General features: G+C 44.5%; 1 protein-coding gene and 1 long non-coding RNA gene across 2 annotated transcripts; both read right to left on the reverse strand.

Annotated features, from left to right (window-relative positions):
- Positions 1-739: 739 nt before the first annotated feature.
- On the reverse strand, positions 740-7,734 carry LOC141051680 (uncharacterized). The gene is made up of 3 exons (XR_012220676.1): positions 6,907-7,734; positions 986-1,693; positions 740-885 (listed from the first exon to the last, which is right to left on the reverse strand). It is a non-coding gene; the product is annotated as an uncharacterized lncRNA (long non-coding RNA).
- Positions 7,735-18,031: 10,297 nt separating this feature from the next.
- Positions 18,032-18,958, reverse strand: LOC141051679 (olfactory receptor 8I2-like). The gene has a single exon (XM_073548675.1). The coding sequence runs from the start codon at positions 18,956-18,958 to the stop codon at positions 18,032-18,034; it is 927 nt and encodes a 308-aa protein (XP_073404776.1).
- Positions 18,959-19,565: the final 607 nt, after the last annotated feature.

Here is a 19,565-nt window from a genome sequence, read left to right on the forward strand (position 1 = left end):
GAATCCACAGTAGGAAAGCTCTTCTATGTTCTTGTCTGGTCTCTGCAAGGCTGTCTGTAGAGTATTGGTCTGACCCTGAAGACACCTTCTTTTATCTAGACTCCTCTCAAACAATGTTGCTTGTTTAGGGGGGGTTTAGACAAGTGTCTAGACATTGTTTACTCATATCGCGTGCCGCACAAAGTGCTGACGTGCGCGCATCCAAGCGCATGTCAGTGACCCCATAGACTTTAATGCTATTTTTGGGTGCGCACACGTGCGTGCGCAATTTTTTTTAACGATGTAGGTGGAACAAAAAATGCAGCATGTAGCGTACGGCGCGTCTGGGTGCACACCTGTAAAATGCGCAGCGCACACTAAACGCTGATGAGCGCGTACAATCGCAAGACCCTGCAACCACCATGTTAAAGATAGGGGAACATTGCGCGTGCGCCCGATAGCGCACGATGCGCTGCGCGATAAAACGCTAATGTGAAACCAGGCTAAGCTGCCCGAAAGTCTTTCTCATACATTTTGACATGCCACATTACCCCTTTATCAGCAGGTTTTATTACTGCCCCTTCTATATTTTTCAACTCTTTTAGAGCTACTCGCTGGGATGGGGTAAGATTATCTCTAGCTATTTTGTGTGTACTTTGTTCAAACTCTTTGGTGACAAGTTTTACAAATAGCTCAATGCTGGGATATAGTTGCAAGGGTGGAAATTTCTAAGGGATAGGTGGATTGAATTTACCCAAATTTTCATCCTGTTGCGATTCATCCTTTAATTCTTCCAAAGTAGAAATGGCTTTTAATTCTTTCTCCGTCCAGTTGTCTCCAATACTAGATTTTTCATGTAGCTTTTTTAAAACTAGTTTGCGAGCGAAGAGTTGGAGGTCTTGGTGGCTGCAAAGGAATCAAAGGGAGAGGCGGATGAGAAGGATAACCCCAAACTTAAAACTTCCAACTGTGGTGTGGTGAGTTCGATGTTGGAAAGATTGATCACCTGCAATTTTGAGGAAGCAGAACGTTCAGTATTCCTGTTAAATCTCCTTGGTGTATCTGTTTTCTTATGTAGTTGTTCCTTGTTAAATTATACATGCACTTTTGAGTATCATCACCTTCTCTGAATGATAAGGATGAATATGAGGAAGAACCAGATATACTGGATTCATTAACAGGCCCAGAATGCCTTTTATAGATTGTACTTTTTTTTAAATCATTAAGATCTCTATTGAATTTTTTGGCCTTAGTTTCCTTAATTTCTTTCTCCCAAGTTAGGAATTGAGCCTCAATTTCCTTATTCAGACCTTCCATTTCAGCGGAGGACAACGTGTCCTGTAATTTCTGTTGTGTAGTCTCAGTTTCATTCTAAATAGTCAAGACTTTTTTTTGTTATTTCCAATAAGTAACTCAGAGATTTAGAGCATGTAGTGCAGGCTTCTTCCCACCTAGTCTTGAATAATGCGTCCTCAACTGGGAAGGAAAGCATGATGCGTACCCGTAGACCTCTTGGAATGAGGCTTTTTGCTAAACAGCTTTCTATAGAGGCTTTGTTCCACCATGTTTTAGTTCTCTTTTTTAGAAAAAATTTAATGGAGCTTTTAAATTCCAATTTCTGCCCATTTTCTGTAGAAATCGATTGCACAGTGTCCCCATTAAAAGCAGAATCAGTGCAAGAGAGCCAATTTTTATCTCTTGCTTTTATATTCATCTGGCAAAATAGAAAAACAAACTGTAAACTAGGTACAGAAATTTAAGCAATCTCAAAAAGAATAAATGCCTAGAGGCAGCTTCAATATTCAACAATACATCCAAAAGACAAAAGAAGCTTTATGCCAAATAATAAAATTACAAAACTTTATTGTGATACATACTAAAAGAATAGTATAAAATATGCATGAAATAGGGACAAAACTATGCAAAAAAAACACAATTAGGCAAGCAGTAAGCAGTCAAGAGAATTCCATGACAATATATAGAAAGAAGATTCCCTATCAAATTATTAGTTTCCCAATAGTTTTGTACAGATTATAGGTGTCTTTAACCCTATCACTACATGCACCGTATATGTACAGCACACTTTGGGTATCCCTCTTTGATGTGGGCTTCTGCATGGAACCCACATCTTTCCCGACACATGTCAGCTGATATGTGCCCCTAACAGCCGTGGGTGGAATCGTTATCCACCCGTGGCTGTAAACCTGTAAATGCCGCTTTCAATATCTGACAGTGGCACTTAACCCAATCACTAATCCCGCCCATGGGCTCCTGTGTCACATAACTGAGTATTGCTGATGGGTTGTCATGACAACCCGGGGTCTGCAGCAGTCCTGCAGTGGTTTAGCCAGTCTCAAGACCTGGACCAAATAGAAAATCTTTGAACGGAGCTGAAACTAAATGTTGCTCAGGAACAGCTCAGAAACCTGAAAGATCTGTAGAAGATCTGTATGGAGGAGGGGGCCAAAATCCCTGCTGCAGTGTGTGCAAACTTGGTCAAGAACTACAGGTAACGTCTGACCTCTGTAATTGCAAACAAAGGTTTTTGTGCCAAATATTAAGTTCTGTTTTTTCAACTGTATGAAATACTTATTTCATGCAATAGTCATACAATGTGATTTTCTGGATTTCATTTTTAGATTCTGTCTCTCACAGTTGAAGTGTACAATAAAAATTCCAGACCTCTCCATTCTTTGAAGGTGGGAAAATTTGAAAAATCGGCAGTGTAATGAATATTTATTTTCCCCACTGTAGATAAACAGACATATAGCAATACAGACAGATATACACATACGGACAGACATATAGATATATATTTGCATAATATGCCAGATCATGCCTCCCTCTGAGGACTGGTGATGAATGTGATATCAGTAACATCACTGCTCATGATATGTTTTTGGTCAATCTGGGTTCTGGACTACGTCAGATTCGATGTCAGACCTTCATGGGAACTTTTTTAATAAATCGGTGCACAACGGATAGTGTTGGGAAGTCTTTGTTTCAATATTTTTGTGTGTGTGTGTTTTTCTTTTTTTACTGGGCTATTAATGGTGGTGTCTGATAGACACCTCTCTAATATTAACTCCTGGGCTTGATGTTGTCTATGTTTTTGTACAATTCACAGCTGACATGAACCCCATGCCCCATTATCCTGATTGCCAGGGCATCATGAAGAACAAAAGGTGGAATGGCCATGGAACAAGGAGGTGGAATAAGATTCTGCAGGTGAACAGCTGGCTACATCGAGGGTGCCATCAGCAACGATTTGGATTTATGGATCACGGAGTCAATTACCTTTACGATGGACTACTTGCTAGAGATGGGGTGCACCTTACGAAGACTGGAAAACATGTATTTGGAAGTCGCCTTGCTACACTTGTAAGGAGAGCTTTAAACTAGAACAACATGGGAAGGGAAGCAAAAGACCAGAAAAAGCCATACACTTGACAAATGCTATTGAGAACTCTTCTATTAGAAGTGGAAAGGAAGAACAAAGACAAAAGAATCTAATTAATAAAAATATTGGAGAAAGAGAAACCAATCACAAACTAAAATGTTTCTATACTAATGCACAAAGCATGGGCAACAAACAAGGAGAATTGGAACTACTAACACAGGAAAAGAAATATGATGTCATTGGAATCACTGAAACTTGGTGGGACGATACACATGATTGGAATACAAGACTAGAAGGATACAACTTATTTGCAAGAAACAGACTTGATAAACGAGGAGGAGGTGTTGCATTGTATGTTAGAAACGCGTATATCTGCACAGAGATTGAAGCTTCAGAGACTGGGAGTTCTGTGGAAACTGTTTGGGTAAGAATACAAGGACAGAACAATGGAAAGGACACCATTGTAGGCATTTACTACAGGCCGCCTGTGCAAGCTGAAGAGATGGATGAACTCTTTATGCATCAAATGGCCAAGTTCTCCAAAAAATATGACATAGTTGTCATGGGAGATTTCAACTATCCAGACATTTGTTGGGAATCTCTATCAGGCAAAACTAACAGGTCAAGAAAATTCTTATCCTCTCTTGCTGACAACTTTATCTTCCAAAAGGTAGGAGAGAAAACAAGGGGAACTGCTACCTTGGATCTAATCCTTATAAACAGGGAGGAAATGGTTGAGGAGGTAAAAGTGGCTGGGACCCTAGGAGGTAGCGACCATGCTATTTTAGAATTTTGGATAACTAGAGGAGGAAGACCTGTGAAGACTCAGACGTCAAGGTTAGATTTCAGAAAGGCAGATTTTAAGGGATTCAGAAAGAGAATTGGAGGGATCCAATGGCTGGATATCCTTAAAGACAAAAATGTCCAGGAAGGATGGGAAATCTTGAAAAATGAAATTCTCAAAGCACAATTGTTAACAATTCCGAAAAGAGGGAAGAATAGGAAGCATTTAAGGAAACCAGGATGGATGAACACAGAACTTAAGCACATGCTAAAAAGGAAGAAAAAAATGTTTATAAAATGGAAAGAGGGAGGCATATCTAAAGAAAAATATAATGCTGTCTGCAGAACCTGCAGGGCACGAATCAGATTAGCTAAAGCTGACAATGAATTGAGGCTTGCAAGAGATGTCAAAAGCAATAATAAAGGATTTTGGGGATATGTCAAAAGTAAAAGAAAAGTCAAAGATGCTATAGGATTTTTACAGGATGAAAATGATGAAATGGTAAGACAGGATGTTGAGAAGGCCGAACTTTTAAATTCCTATTTTGCATCTGTTTTCTCTCAGAAAGGAAATGTAACATCAACTGTTCTTCACTGTCCTATTAAGGGAATAGAAGAATCCAGGATATCTATAAACAGAAAGATAGTGAGGAAACACTTAGCTAACCTAAATGAATTCAAGTCTCCAGGTCCAGATGAATTACACCCCAGAGTACTGAAGGAGATAGCAGAAGAAATTTTTGAACCCCTCTCCATAATCTTTGAAAATTCTTGGAGAACAGGAGAAGTCCCAGAAGACTGGAGAAGAGCAAATGTTGTTCCTATCTTCAAAAAGGGGAAGAAGGTGGACCCAGGCAACTAAAGGCTGGTGAGTCTGACTTCTAGACCAGGAAAGATCTTTGAACAAATTATTAAACAACATGTATGTCAGTACCTGGATAAGAATGAAGTGATTAAACAGAGTCAGCATGGGTTTGTAACTAATAAGTCATGTCAGACTAACTTAATTTCCTTCTATGACGGAATCACTGATTGGGTGGATCAAGGAAATGCTGTAGATATAGTATATCTTGACTTCAGCAAAGCATTTGACAAAGTATCTCATACAATCCTTATTGAAAAAATGACTAAGTATGGAATGGACAAGGCAACTGTTAGCTGGATTCATAACTGGCTTAGTGATCGGACCCAAAGAGTGGTTGTAAATGGCTGCACATCCAATTGGAAGAATGTCTCAAGTGGGGTACCACAGGGCTCTGTCCTGGGCCCTGTATTGTTCAACATCTTTATCAACGATTTAGATGAAGGAATTGAGGGTAAACTGATTAAATTTGCTGATGGCACAAAGCTAGGAGGGATAGCTAATACTAGAGAAGAGAGAGAGAGGATTCAAAAAGATATAAATAAACTGGAGAAATGGGCAGCAACTAACAGAATGGTTTTTAACAGGGAAAAATGCAAAGTACTACATCTGGGCAATAAAAATGAAAAAAGCATATACAGAATGGGAGGAATAGGCCTATGCAACAGCACATGTGAAAAAGATTTGGGTATACTAATAGATCACAGACCGAATATGAGTCAACAGTGTGATGCAGCAGCAAAAAAGGCAAATGCAATTCTAGGATGTATTAACAGAAGCATACAGTCTAGATCACGTGAAGTCATTATTTCCCTCTACTCCACTTTGGTCAGACCTCATCTGGAATATTGTGTCCAGTTTTGGGCACCACATTTTAAAGAAGACATCAACAAACTGGAGCAAGTTCAGAAAAGAGCGACCAGAATGGTGACCGGTCTGCAAACCCTGTCTTCTGAGGAAAGGTTGCAGGATTTGGGAATGTTTAGTTTGCAAAAGAGAAGACTGAGAGGAGACTTAATAGCTGTCTACAAATATCTAAAGGGCTGTCACATTGTAGAAGGATCAACTTTATTCTCATTTGCACAAGGAAAGACTAGAAGCAATGGGATGAAACTGAATGGGAGGAGACACAGATTAGATATTAGAAAAAACTTTTTGACAGTTAGAGTGATCAATGAGTGGAACAGGCTGCCACGAGAAGTGGTGAGTTCTCCTTCAATGGAAGTCTTCAAACAGAGGCTGGACAGACATCTGACTGGGATGATTTAGCGAATCCTGCTTTGAGCAGGGGGTTGGACCAGATGGCCCAGGAGGTCCCTTCCAACTCTACGATTCTATGATTCTATAAAGCGCATTTAATGTGATGCGCCACTTCTGGGGTGGCTGAGGGCTGGAATTTTTAGGCTAGGAATGGCTCAATAACCATGGACCTTACCAGACTAATATCAGCTATCTGCTTTACCTTTACAAAAATTGGGGAGACCCCACGTCAGTTTTCTTCATTCAATCATTCATTTATTTAATCCTAAAAAGCTGTCCAATAAGCTCCACAGGCTGTAATTTTATAATATGCAGGGGAGTTGTGCAGTTATATGCCTGTCGGTCTGTATTGTCACAGGTCACTGGCACTGTATGTGAGAGGAGATATGCATCACGGAGATTGCTTTCTTCTGTGATTGCGAAACCCATAAGTTTCTCTTCAGCATGCTATGTGTGAAGGAGTTAATCAGCCAGGGTTGCCTGAGCGGGCAAACCCCTCTGAGATAAGGACTTTGCTATGCTTTTGACTTTCATTTTGCCATTATTCCAGAAAAGCCACGTTTATTTTACTTAATCGTACTACGATTTATGCTGTCTCAAAATAAAAAAGCAGGTGACTTACCTAAGAAGTATTCCAGTGTTTACCTTTGCAAGCAGCTGAGTGATTCAACTCCTCATACATGGTGTTTCGAATGTGGGCAGGGACCCAAGATCACCGATGGAGGAGGGCTGCACATGTTGAAGGGGGGCTGCACATGATGGGGGAGGGCCTGCACATGATGGAGCGGGCCTGCACATGATGGAAGGGGCTGCACATGATGGAAGGGGCTGCACATGATGGAAGGGGCTGCACATCTTGGAGAGGGGCTGCACATGATGAAGGGATTTTGCAAATGATGGAGGGGGGACTGCACATGATGAAGAGGGGACTGCATATGATGGAGGGGGGGCTGCACATGATGAAGGGGGCCTGGAAATGATGGAAGGGGACAGCACATGATTAAGGAGGCCTGCAAATGATGGAGGGGGACTGCACATGATGAAGGGGATTGCACATGATGGAGGGGGCTGCAAATGGTGAAGGTGGCTGCAAATGGTGAAGGGGGCTGCAAATGATGAAGGGGGCTGCAAATGATGGAGGGGCAGACAATCGTGAAGGGGAAAAGGTGGAGGGGGACTGCACATGAAGGGGGGCTGCACATGATGGAGGGGGACTGCAAATGATGGAGAAGGGGCTTCACATGATGAAAGGGGCCTGCAAACGATGGAGGGGGGCTGCACATGATGAAGGGGGCAGCAAATGATGGAGGGGGACTCCAAATGGTGAAAGGGCTGCTGCCAATGATGAAGGGGGCTGCACATGATGAAGGGGGCCTGGAAATGATGGAGGGGGACTGCACATGATGAAGGAGGCCTGCAAATGATGGAGGGGGACTGCACATGATGAAGGGGGCTGCACATGATGAAGGGGGCTGCACATGAAGGGGACTGCAAATGATGGAGGGGGACTCCAAATGGTGAAAGGGCTGCTGCAAATGATGAAGGGGGCTGCAAATGATGGAGGGGGCAGACAATCATGAAGGGGAAAAGGTGGAGGGGGACTGCACATGATGGAGAGGGGCTGCACATGATGAAGGGTTTTGCAAATGATGGAGAGGGGACTGCATATGATGGAGAAGGGGCTGCACATGATGAAAGGGGCCTGCAAACGATGGGGGGGGCTGCACATGATGAAGGGGGCCTGGAAATGATGGAAGGGGACTGCACATGATTAAGGAGGCCTGCAAATGATGGAGGGGGACTGCACATGATGAAGGGGATTGCGCATGATGGAGGGGGCTGCAAATGGTGAAGGTGGCTGCAAATGATGGAGGGGGGCTCCAAATGCTGATGGGGGCTGCAAATGATGGAGGGGGCTAAAAATGATGGAGGGGGCAGACAATCGTGAAGGGGAAAAGGTGGAGGGTTACTGCACATGAAGGGGGGCTGCACATGATGAAGGGTTTTGCAAATGATGGAGGGGGGACTGCACATGATGAAGAGGGGACTGCATATGATGGAGAAGGGGCTGCACATGATGAAAGGGGCCTGCAAACGATGGAGGGGGGCTGCACATGATGAAGGGGGCTGCAAATGATGGAGGGGGACTCCAAATGGTGAAAGGGCTGCTGCAAATGATGAAGGGGGCTGCACATGATGAAGGGGGCCTGGAAATGATGGAGGGGGACTGCAAATGATGAAGGAGGCCTGCAAATGATGGAGGGGGACTGCACATGATGAAGGGGGCTGCACATGATGAAGGGGGACTCCAAATGGTGAAAGGGCTGCTGCAAATGATGAAGGGGGCTGCAAATGATGGAGGGGGCAGACAATCGTGAAGGGGAAAAGGTGGAGGGGGACTGCACATGATGGAGAGGTTTTGCAAATGATGGAGAGGGGACTGCACATGATGAAGAGGGGACTGCATATGATGGAGAAGGGGCTGCACATGATGAAAGAGGCCTGCAAACGATGGAGGGGGGCTGCACATGATGACGGGGGCCTGGAAATGATGAAGGAGGCCTGCAAATGATGGAAGGGGACTGCACATGATAAAGGGGGCTGCACATGGTGAAGGGGGCTGCAAATGATGAAGGTGGCTGCACATGATGAAGGGGGCCTGGAAATGATGGAGGGGGACTGCACATGGTGAAGGGGGCTGCAAATGGTGAAGGGGGCTGCAAATGGTGAAGGGGGCTGCAAATGGTGAAGGGGGCTGCAAATGGTGAAGGGGGCTGCAAATGGTGAAGGGGGCTGCAAATGATGGAGGGAGCTGCAAATGATGGAGGGGGGCTCCAAATGCTGATGGGGGCTGCAAATGATGAAGGGGGCTGAAAATGATGGAGGGGGCTGAAAATGATGGAGGGGCAGACAATCGTGAAGGGGAAAAGGTGGAGGGGGACTGCACATGATGGAGAGGGGCTGCACATGATGAAGGGGTTTTGCAAATGATGGAGGGGGGACTGCACATGATGAAGAGGGGACTGCACATGATGGAGATGGGGCTGCACATGATGAAAGGGGCCTGCAAACGATGGAGGGGGGCTGCACATGATGAAGGGGGCTGCACATGATGAAGGAGGCCTTCAAATGATGGAGGGGGACTGCACATGATGAAGGGGGCTGCAAATGATGGAGGGGGACTCCAAATGGTGAAAGGGCTGCTGCAGATGATGAAGGGGGCTGCACATGATGAAGGGGGCCTGGAAATTATGGAGGGGGACTGCACATGATGAAGGAGGCCTGCAAATGATGGAGGGGGACTGCACATGATGAAGGGGGCTGCACATGGTATGGTGAAGGGGACTGCAAATGATGGAGGGGGACTCCAAATGGTGAAAGGGCTGCTGCAAATGATGAAGGGGGCTGCAAATGATGGAGGGGGCAGACAATCGTGAAGGGGAAAAGGTGGAGGGGGACTGCACATGAAGGGGGGCTGCACATGATGGAGAGGGGCTGCACATGATGATAGGGTTTTGCAAATGATGGAGGGGGACTGCACATGATGAAGAGGGGACTGCACATGATGAAGAGGGGACTGCACATGATGGAGAATGGGCTGCACATGATGAAAGGGGCCTGCAAACGATGGAGGGGGCTGCACATGATGAAGAGGGCCTGGAAATGATGGAGGGGACTGAACATGATGGAGGCCTGCAAATGATGGAGGGGGACTGCACATGATGAAGGGGGCTGCACATGGTGAAGGTGGCTGCAAATGATGGAGGGGGACTCCAAATGGTGAAAGGGCTGTTGCAAATGATGAAGGGGGCCTGGAAAAGATGGAGGGGGACTCCACATGATGAAGGGGGTTGCACATGATGGAGGGGGCTGCAAATGGTGAAGGGGGCAGCAAATGGTGGAGGGGGCCTCCAAATGATGGAGGGGCTGCAAATGATGAAGGGGGCTGAAAATGATGGAGGGGGCAGACAATCGTGAAGGGGAAAAGGTGGAGGGGGACTGCACATGAAGGGGGGCTGCACATGATGGAGAGGGGCTGCACATGATGAAGGGGTTTTGCAAATGATGGAGGGGGGACTGCACATGATGAAGAGGGGACTGCATATGATGGAGAAGGGGCTGCACATGATGAAAGGGGCCTGCAAACGATGGAGGGGGGCTGCACATGATGAAGAGGGCCTGGAAATGATGGAGGGGGACTAAACATGATGGAGGCCTGCAAATGATGGAGGGGGACTGCACATGATGAAGGGGGCTGCACATGGTGAAGCGGGCTGCAAATGATGGAGGGGGACTCCAAATGGTGAAAGGGCTGCTGCAAATGATGAAGGGGGCTGCACATGATGAAGGGGGCCTGGAAAAGATGGAGGGGGACTCCACATGATGAAGGTGGTTGCACATGATGGAGGGGGCTGCAAATGGTGAAGGGGTCTGCACATGATGGAGGGGATTACAAATGATTAAGGGGGCTGCAAATGATGGAGGAGGTGCTGCAAATTATGTGAGGGAGAGGACGGGGGGCTGCACATGATGAAATGAGGGATGGGGGACTGCATATGATGAACGGAGTGGGGCTGCACATGATGATGGGGGATAACGGGGTAAAACGGGACTGCAAATGAAGTGAGGGGGACAAGGACAGAGAATGATGAAGTGTGGGTGGAAGGGGGACTGCAAATCATGAAGTGAATGGGAGAGGGACAGCAAATGACTTGAGAGGCGGATGGGGGCAGCAAATGATGAATTGAGGGTGAGGGACAGGAGACAGCAATTGAATTGAAAGTGGAGGATGAGGAGAACAAATTCGGACCTGGGGGAGAGCAAATAATGGTGAATTTTGAGGGTGGTGGGAGTAAATGATGTATTGAATATGTGGGGAGAGCAGATGATAATGAATAGAGGGTGGGGGTGGTAGAGAGAAGACATGACAATGAATTGGGATGGAAGGAGCATGTAAATATAATGAATTGGTGGAGCGGGAGGCACATAGTGGGAGTCAAAGAGAATGCAGTGACAGGTAATGAATTGGAGGAAAGAGTACAGGGGATAATTAGTGTATATATTTATTAAGTGGGAAAATGGTTGGTGGGGGCGCAGTGGTAGATTATAATTTAATTTTGGAATGGTGGATTGCATAATAACTAATTATATATTAATGGCGGGTGCACGTTTGTATTCAGCTGTGTAATGTAGAAGAAAGGGAAAAAGTGGGGAATGTGCTCTGGAAGCAGTGCTCTAGGTCAGTGGTCCCCAACCTTTTTTGCACCAGGGACCGGCTTCCAGCAAGATCATTCTTGCATGGACCAGCGGGGTGGAGGTGGGGCATATATATATATATATATATATACACTATATATACATACATATACACACATACATATATTTACAGTATATATACATATACACTTACACACAGATACACACATACATACATTCACAGATACACACGCAGATAAACACACATACACACACATACTCACACACATGCACAGATACATACACAGATAAACACACATACACAGATACAAACATACACACACAGATATATACATGCACAGATACACACACATACACAGATACACATACACAGATACAAACACACACACACACACACACACACACACACACACACACACACACATGCACAGATTCACAGATAAACACACATACACAGATACAAACATACACACACATACATACACACAGATGCACACATATAGATACACACACATACATAAACACACACACACACACACACACATGTACATACACTCACTGGCCACTTTATTAGGTACACCTGTCCAACTGTGTGTTAAGACTTAATTTCTAATCAGCCAATCACATGGCGGCAACTCAGTGCATTTAGGCATGTAGACATGGTCAAGACAATCTCCTGCAGTTCAAACCGAGCATCAGTATGGGGAAGAAAGGTGATTTGAGTGCCTTTGAACGTGGCAAGATTGTTGGTGCCAGAAGGGCTGGTCTGAGTATTTCAGAAACTGCTGATCTACTGGGATTTTCACGCACAACCATCTCTAGGGTTTACAGAGAATGGTCCGAAAAAGAAAAAAAATCCAGTGAGCGGCAGTTCTGTGGCCGGAAATGCCTTGTTGATGCCAGAGGTCAGAGGAGAATGGGCAGACTGGTTCGAGCTGATAGAAAGGCAACAGTGACTCAAATTGCCACCCGTTACAACCAAGGTAGGCAGAAGAGCATCTCTGAACGCACAGTGCGTCGAACTTTGAGGCAGATGGGCTACAGCAGCAGAAGACCACACTGGGTACCACTCCTCTCAGCTAAGAACAGGCATCTGATGGCTACTTTCAGCAGGATAATGCGCCATGTCATAAAGCTCGAATCATCTCAGATTGGTTTCTTGAACATGACAATGAGTTCACTGTACTCAAATGGCCTCCTCAGTCACCAGATCTCAATCCAATAGAGCATCTTTGGGATGTGGTGGAACGGGATATTCGCATCAGGGATGTGCAGCCGACAAATCTGCGCCAACTGTGTGATGCCATCATGTCAATATGGTCCAAAATCTCTGAGGAATGCTTCCAGCACCTTGTTGAATCTCTGCCACGAAGAATTGAGGCAGTTCTGAAGGCAAAAGGGGGTCCAACCCATTACTAGCATGGTGTACCTAATAAAGTGGCCAGTGAGTGTATATACAAAAAAAATTACCTCTCTTCATTCCCTGCTGCTTCAGTCGGGCCACGGCTGCAGTGTTACTATGGCCACGGGCGGGAAAGCAGAGGGCTTGCTCCCTGCCCACAGACAGCGCTGACACATAACAGGGTCAACGTGTTCCCGGCTGCAGCCACACACATGCGTCACAGCATTCAGATGATGAACGCTGCATGCGCGTACACACGTCCCGCCTGGTGATAATGAACCACCAGGGCAGGCACCTGCAGTGTTCACTGAGCCGGCGCAGAGAACAATGTCAGTGTTTAGTGCTGGTCTGCTGTAGCGCCGCGGACCGGCATAAGAACCACAGCGGCCCGGTCCTGGACCGCGGACCGGTGGTTGGGGACCCCTGCTCTAAGTAACTATGTGTTATTTTATGCAGAGATAGGTCCTGGATGGAAAAAATGATGGCGGTCTGTGCTGCAAGAAAAAGAAAAACAAAGATGAACGACTTCAGCTAGAGATGTCACTGGTGAGTCAGTGTGTTACCTGTACACTGACACTATACATGATATACAAATCTGTGTATGCTAGGGCTGGCAAAACACACCAAATAATAAAATGATAGTAAGGTGCGCTTGCAGCCTGGGGTCCACCATGCAGAGGTGGTAAACTGCTGCTTAGTAATGGCAGATGTATATAGCAGTATACAAAAGGTCACACGCGGGTTAATGCGGGTTAACATCACCCGGTGTGAACAGGAGCGGACACTGTTACGTCACAAAGCCGCAGTACCGTGGAACATAAATGTCGGAGCCTGTTAAAACATACAGCACTCGGCAAGAAAGCGCTCAGTATATGGTCACAGAACTCAGCCCCAAGGACACGAGTTCTGAGTCCCTCTAGACCAGGGTTCCCCAACTCCAGTCCTCAAGGCCCACCAACAGGACATGTTTTCAGGATTTCCCTTGTATTGCACAGGTGATGCAATTATCACCTGGGCAATACTAAGGAAATCCTGAAAACATGACCTGTTGGTGGCCCTTGAGAACTGGAGTTGGGAAACCCTGCTCTAGACCTACTGAGCGTGCGGCGTCGCACCTGCGGGCGCCTCAAATGAACGCTGACCACCGAGGAGTGAAGACTATGTGCACCGGACCTCAGCCTGGGCGCTAACAGGCTAGGCTACACAACACATGCATACCAAGGGTAGGGGTTTCATAATGAGTCATTCACCAGAGAAATTCATACATGCATACAACACTCACTCCATATGGTCTAATCTTTTTCTACATTAGCGCACGGCTGTGTGGTCGTGCAATCCTTTTATAGACGCAGCCTTCCGGGACCTTTCAGATGGCCCAATCTGAGCTGCAATAGGACCTGAGTATGTTACTTCCGACCTCCGATGAGAGGTCGTCCCATGGGCATGCTCAGTAGGAGAAAAGCAGGGCTTAGTCCCAGGAGCGTCTGCTCGCCGCTGACTCATGCATGGTACAATAGCTGAGCCTGGAGTAGCAAGCAGACGCCTAACATTAACCTGGGCAAGATACTGGGACCAATGTCTCTTCTGAGCAGGAACCTCTGTGGCCATAGAGGAATGGGAGACCGCAGAGGACATGGCTTGAGATTTCCCCCTGTGCAGTGGGAGAACCTTGGTGCCTAATGTCACTGGTGATCACTGTATTACCTGTACACTGACACTATATACCGAGCTCCTGTGTATAATGTCACCTTTGATCATTGTATTTCCTGTACTCTAACATTATATACAGAGCTCCTGTGTATAATGTCAACACTGGTGATCACTGTATTACCTGTATACTGACACTATATGCAGAACTCCTGTGTATAATGGCATTAGTATTATTTTTTTTTATTAATGATCAGTATTGTAGTATTCAGTCACTATGTGGTGGTAATATATGGTCTGGTCATGGTGTGGCAGTATTTGTTCCCTGTATGGTATTATTTGGTCACTATGTGGTGGTATTATGTGGTCTGGTCATGGTGTGATGATATTTGTCTCTTGTATGTGTTATTTATGGTTATTCTAAAAAATATATGTGATTCATTCCCTTAAAGAAAAATAAATAAAAATATACCTAAAAAGAGTATTGGATATTTTAAGAAATATTTAATAGGTTAGAGTCTTCCTTGTTGTGGTGGTGGCTTAAAAATTCCTTTGGCCAAAACAAAAGCTGCTTGCAATGTATGTGATCTAGTGTTTGATGGGAACTGTTAATATCAGATTGGTGAGAACATGGTGCAGAAGATAAGTTTTTCCAAGAGTGGACGGTGGGAAAGTGGAAGGTTGGAGGTATGGAGGCGGAGCTGGGGTGGAGTCTGGGCAGAGTCTCAAGGGAGCCGGAAAATTTTGCCAGTATGAGGCCCTGAAATTCCTAGTGGCAGCCCTGTCTGGCAGCATGGATGAGCTTGTGAAGCATTTGGTCCAGGTTCAACAACAGCTGGCCAGTTAACAGCAGCAAATGGCACAAAAAGAAACAAATAAACAAACAGTTGGCACAACAGCTCCAACAACAGCAGCGACAGCAACAGGAGGTGCTAAAGAGGCAAATGGAACTCCGTGCAGAGGTGGTTTATGGGAGGCTGGCGGTCTTCTCCCTAGCTCCAGGTGATGACTCGTACGTCCGGAAAGCGGTAAGATGAGCAATGCCAATATGACCCTAGGGGATGATGTGGAAGCTTTTCTGACTGTTTTCATGAGGGTGGCTGAATGGTAGAAACTTCCACCAGAGCAGTGGGCGGAGGTACTGGTGCCATATTTGTTGGGAGAACGTCAAAAGGCATATTATGACTTGGCACTCCAGGATTCCTCTATAGGACTTTAACTTTTATTACTTTGATCACAGGTATGATGCATCGCAATGCATTACATCTGTCAGTGCAGCACTGATAAAAGCCTCTAAGACCATGCTGCTAGCCTGTTCTAAAAAGGCCACTGTACCTGGCAGACCTGGAGGTCGTCATGATGACCTCGCGTAGCCATAGCAACAATCCGGCCCTCGCGATGACATTGCAGGGATGCCGATCTCAATGGAGAGGGAGCTCTCTTCCTTTCCCACACTTCTATTGGGGTGATTGATCTAAGGGGTTAAATGGCTTGGGGTGGTGCGGGCACCGCTCCTGGCTGTGGCAGACAAGGCATGACTTAAGCTGAGCTCTTGACGGCGATCATGCGGGCACTGCTCCTGAGTACACATGATTGCCATAACGTAAGTTTACGTCATTTTACGGGAACCCCTTTCTGACCAAGACACAAACTTACATCAAATGTTGAGAAGGGGCAAAGCCTTTCCAACATTTGCCCATACAGTAAATGTACAGCAATATTGGAAAGCATAACTCTAACGGATATTGCATACACGTCTGGCAGGTACATGTTCCTTTTATGGCACCAGAACCTGTTAGATATTTATGAGATATCCTTTTTTGTCATGTGTTAGTCTCAGCAGTAGCTTATTCACCACTGAAACAGATCTGTTCACCTCTATGGGATCTATGGTGGGTAATGGGCAACATCTGAATTTGTTTGCTTTCCAACATAGAGCCATATAGAAATGTATCTGAAACATTTCTCAATGTTTTTATGTCATGTTTATGGTGTGAATAGGATATAAAAAGTCAACCCATCACTGATAAATGCCATGATTTTGTCATGTAAAACAATCATACCAAGAAAACTTATTTCAAATCTTTTTCCACATTTAATGTCCCTAATAATCTGTACAAATCAATTGAAAAATAAACTGATATCTTTTGGAGTGGAAAAAGAATACAGAACTAACATGTGATTGAATAAATATTCACACTCTTAAACAAATACTTTGACAAAGTAGACTTTGAATTTATGATAACATTTATTTTTTTGGTTATGAGTCTATCAGCACAGCACATCTTCAGTTGGCAATCTTTGCTCAGTCTTTTTTGCAGTAGCTCCACATCTGTAAGAGTGTGTTGGCATCTCCTGTGTACATCACCCTCTTCAGGTCAATCACAGATTATCATTTGGATTTGTGTCTAGGCTCTTTCTGGGCTGTTTCAAATCTTTGATCTTCTTCTGTTGAAGCCATTCTTTTGTTGATTTGGAGGTCACTTAGGGACATTATCATGCTAAAAGGTGAAATTCCTCTTCAGCCTTTTAGCAGAGGCCTGACGATTTTGTTGGAAATTGACATGTATTTGCAAATGTTCATAATTCAATCTACCTTGACAAAAGCCCCAGTTACAGCTGGTGAACAATAGCCCCAAAGAATAATGCTGCCTCCATCATTCTTTACTATGGGTATGATGTTCTTTAGATGATACACAATGATGTTGGCTTTGCGTCAAACATTATCTTTGGCCTCATCGGATCATTACCTGTTTTTGTTAGATTTGATGCAAGTTTTTGCAAAATTTAGCAAGGCTTGGATGTTTTCCTCTGTAAGAATAGGCTTCCTTATTACCACCCTACTCATAGGCCAGAAATTTGAAGAATGCAGGAAATTGTTGTCACATGCAGTACACATCCAGTATTTGCCAGAAATTCCGGCAGTTAATTTACTGTTGCTTTGGCCTCCCAGCCAATTTTCTCTGTCTTTTCATCAATTTTTTAGGGACGTCCACTTCTAGGTAATGTCAATGTTGTGCCAAATTTAAGATACACTTTTTGATGATGTCTTCAGTGTCCATGGTACATCTAATACCTTTTAAACTTTGCATACCCTTTTCTTGACTGATAATTTTCAACAATGAGATCCCTTTGCTGTGTTGTAAGCTGTGCTATTCTGAATACAACCACATCCCCAACTATCAGAGCGTTTACACTTATGCAAGCATATTATTTTATTCATGTTATCTTTATTTTTACCCTCAAAATCGTTGGTCTCTCAATGGATTTACACAGATTATGTGACTATAGGGGGAACAGAGTGACTATGGAGAACTATGGTTGTAGATGGGAATGAGAAGGATGTACAGAGCCAGTCACTGTATACCCAAATATTATATTTATAATTAAAAAATATCAACAAAAAATATGGAAAATCATCTAAACAATTTAATGTGAACAGAGAAATTACCAAAAGATCATAGCCTTATTAGCTAATACTTTATTTATTGATCAGCCTCTTGAAGGCCGTTTTCACATCTTTGTTTTTGAGGCTATAGATTAAAGGATTTATCAAGGGTGTTAATGAAGTATAAAATAGAGTATAAATCTTTTCTGACTCCAGAGAGTACGATGAGGTAGGTCTCAAGTAGACACAGACTATTGTCGTATAAAGAAAGGAAACGACTGTCACATGAGAAGAACATGTATAGAAGGTTTTACGTCTACCAGCGCTAGAGTGGATCCGTAGAATAGCCCTGATGATGAAGAAATAAGAAGTAATGGTGAGTGTGAAAGGCAAGAAAGCAACAAAGAACGACTCTGTGTTAATTAAGTGTTCCATTTTGTAGGCTTTGTAGCAAAAGAGCTTCATGATGACCATAAGCTCACAAAAGAAGTGGTTGATCTTGTTGGTTTTAAAGCAATGGATTTCATAGATAATGAAGACTGCTGGAACAACTTCAGAAAATCCAATGACCCAACAGACTGAAGCAAGCGCAGAACAGACTCTACTGTTCATGATTATAACGTACCGCAGAGGGTTACAAACCGCAACGTATCGATCGTAACTCATAACAGTCAAGAGCAAAAACTCACAGCAGAGGAGTGCTACATAGAAATACATCTGGGTTATACAAGCCGAGAATGAAAGAGTATTATCCCCAGTTATGTATGTGATCAGTGTCTTATGCATAGTGACTGTACTGTAAAATATGTCCATGACGGAAAGGTGAGACAAGAAGTAATACATTGGAGTCTGCAACTGGTGGTCTTTGAAGATTAGCAGTAAAATGACTGAATTTCCAGTAAAAATAGAGACATATATTAACAAAACCAAGAGGAAGATGGGCGTCTGCAGATGAGGCAAATCACTAATACCTTTCATGATGAAAAAGTCAACCCAAGTACTGTTCTTGTCTTCCATCATATGGCCTGCTGAAGAAAAGAGTGATAAAAACAATGAGTGCCCCTCAACACTATAATAAAAACCACAAAATCCTAAAAGAGTTGATGTGTTCCTCACACCTCTCAATTAGCTTCCTCTTCTAGCTATTGTAGGGATTCTACTCGCTTAGGTGCGACGTGAGACAACCAGGAGGCACGTTCCTTTTAAAAGTTCACAGGGTTTATTGCTTCATAAGTTATAACCAATAAAGCAGCACATAACACAAGGAATAGCCTTTAGCTCAGGCGAAAGCAAGCATAAGTGTCCATGATTTTTGGCTCAGTCCTGGAGCCTCAGCAAAACACAGGAGGCTTATCCCTCCTCACATACAGCCAATATACATAGGCCTCCCCGGGTCAGCAGCCTCAGCACGTGGTTTTCAGAGAGGTAGCACACCTTCCTCCACATAGGCCTGCCGGGACCTTCCACATGGCCCAATCAGATCCATGTGCTCTCTCTTCATGTGACCTACCCTGGTTACCTTATATGGTCCGTAGCCACGCCCAGCAGGTCACATGGCTTTGACCTCATCACAGGTCCTTCAAGCATTCATACACATACTTTATTATGACACTCTTAAACACACCCC

Source organism: Dendrobates tinctorius, unplaced genomic scaffold (genome assembly GCF_039654945.1).
Source record: "Dendrobates tinctorius isolate UK_male_01 unplaced genomic scaffold, ASM3965494v1 ptg000158l, whole genome shotgun sequence".
NCBI classification, from domain to species: Eukaryota; Metazoa; Chordata; class Amphibia; order Anura; family Dendrobatidae; genus Dendrobates; species Dendrobates tinctorius.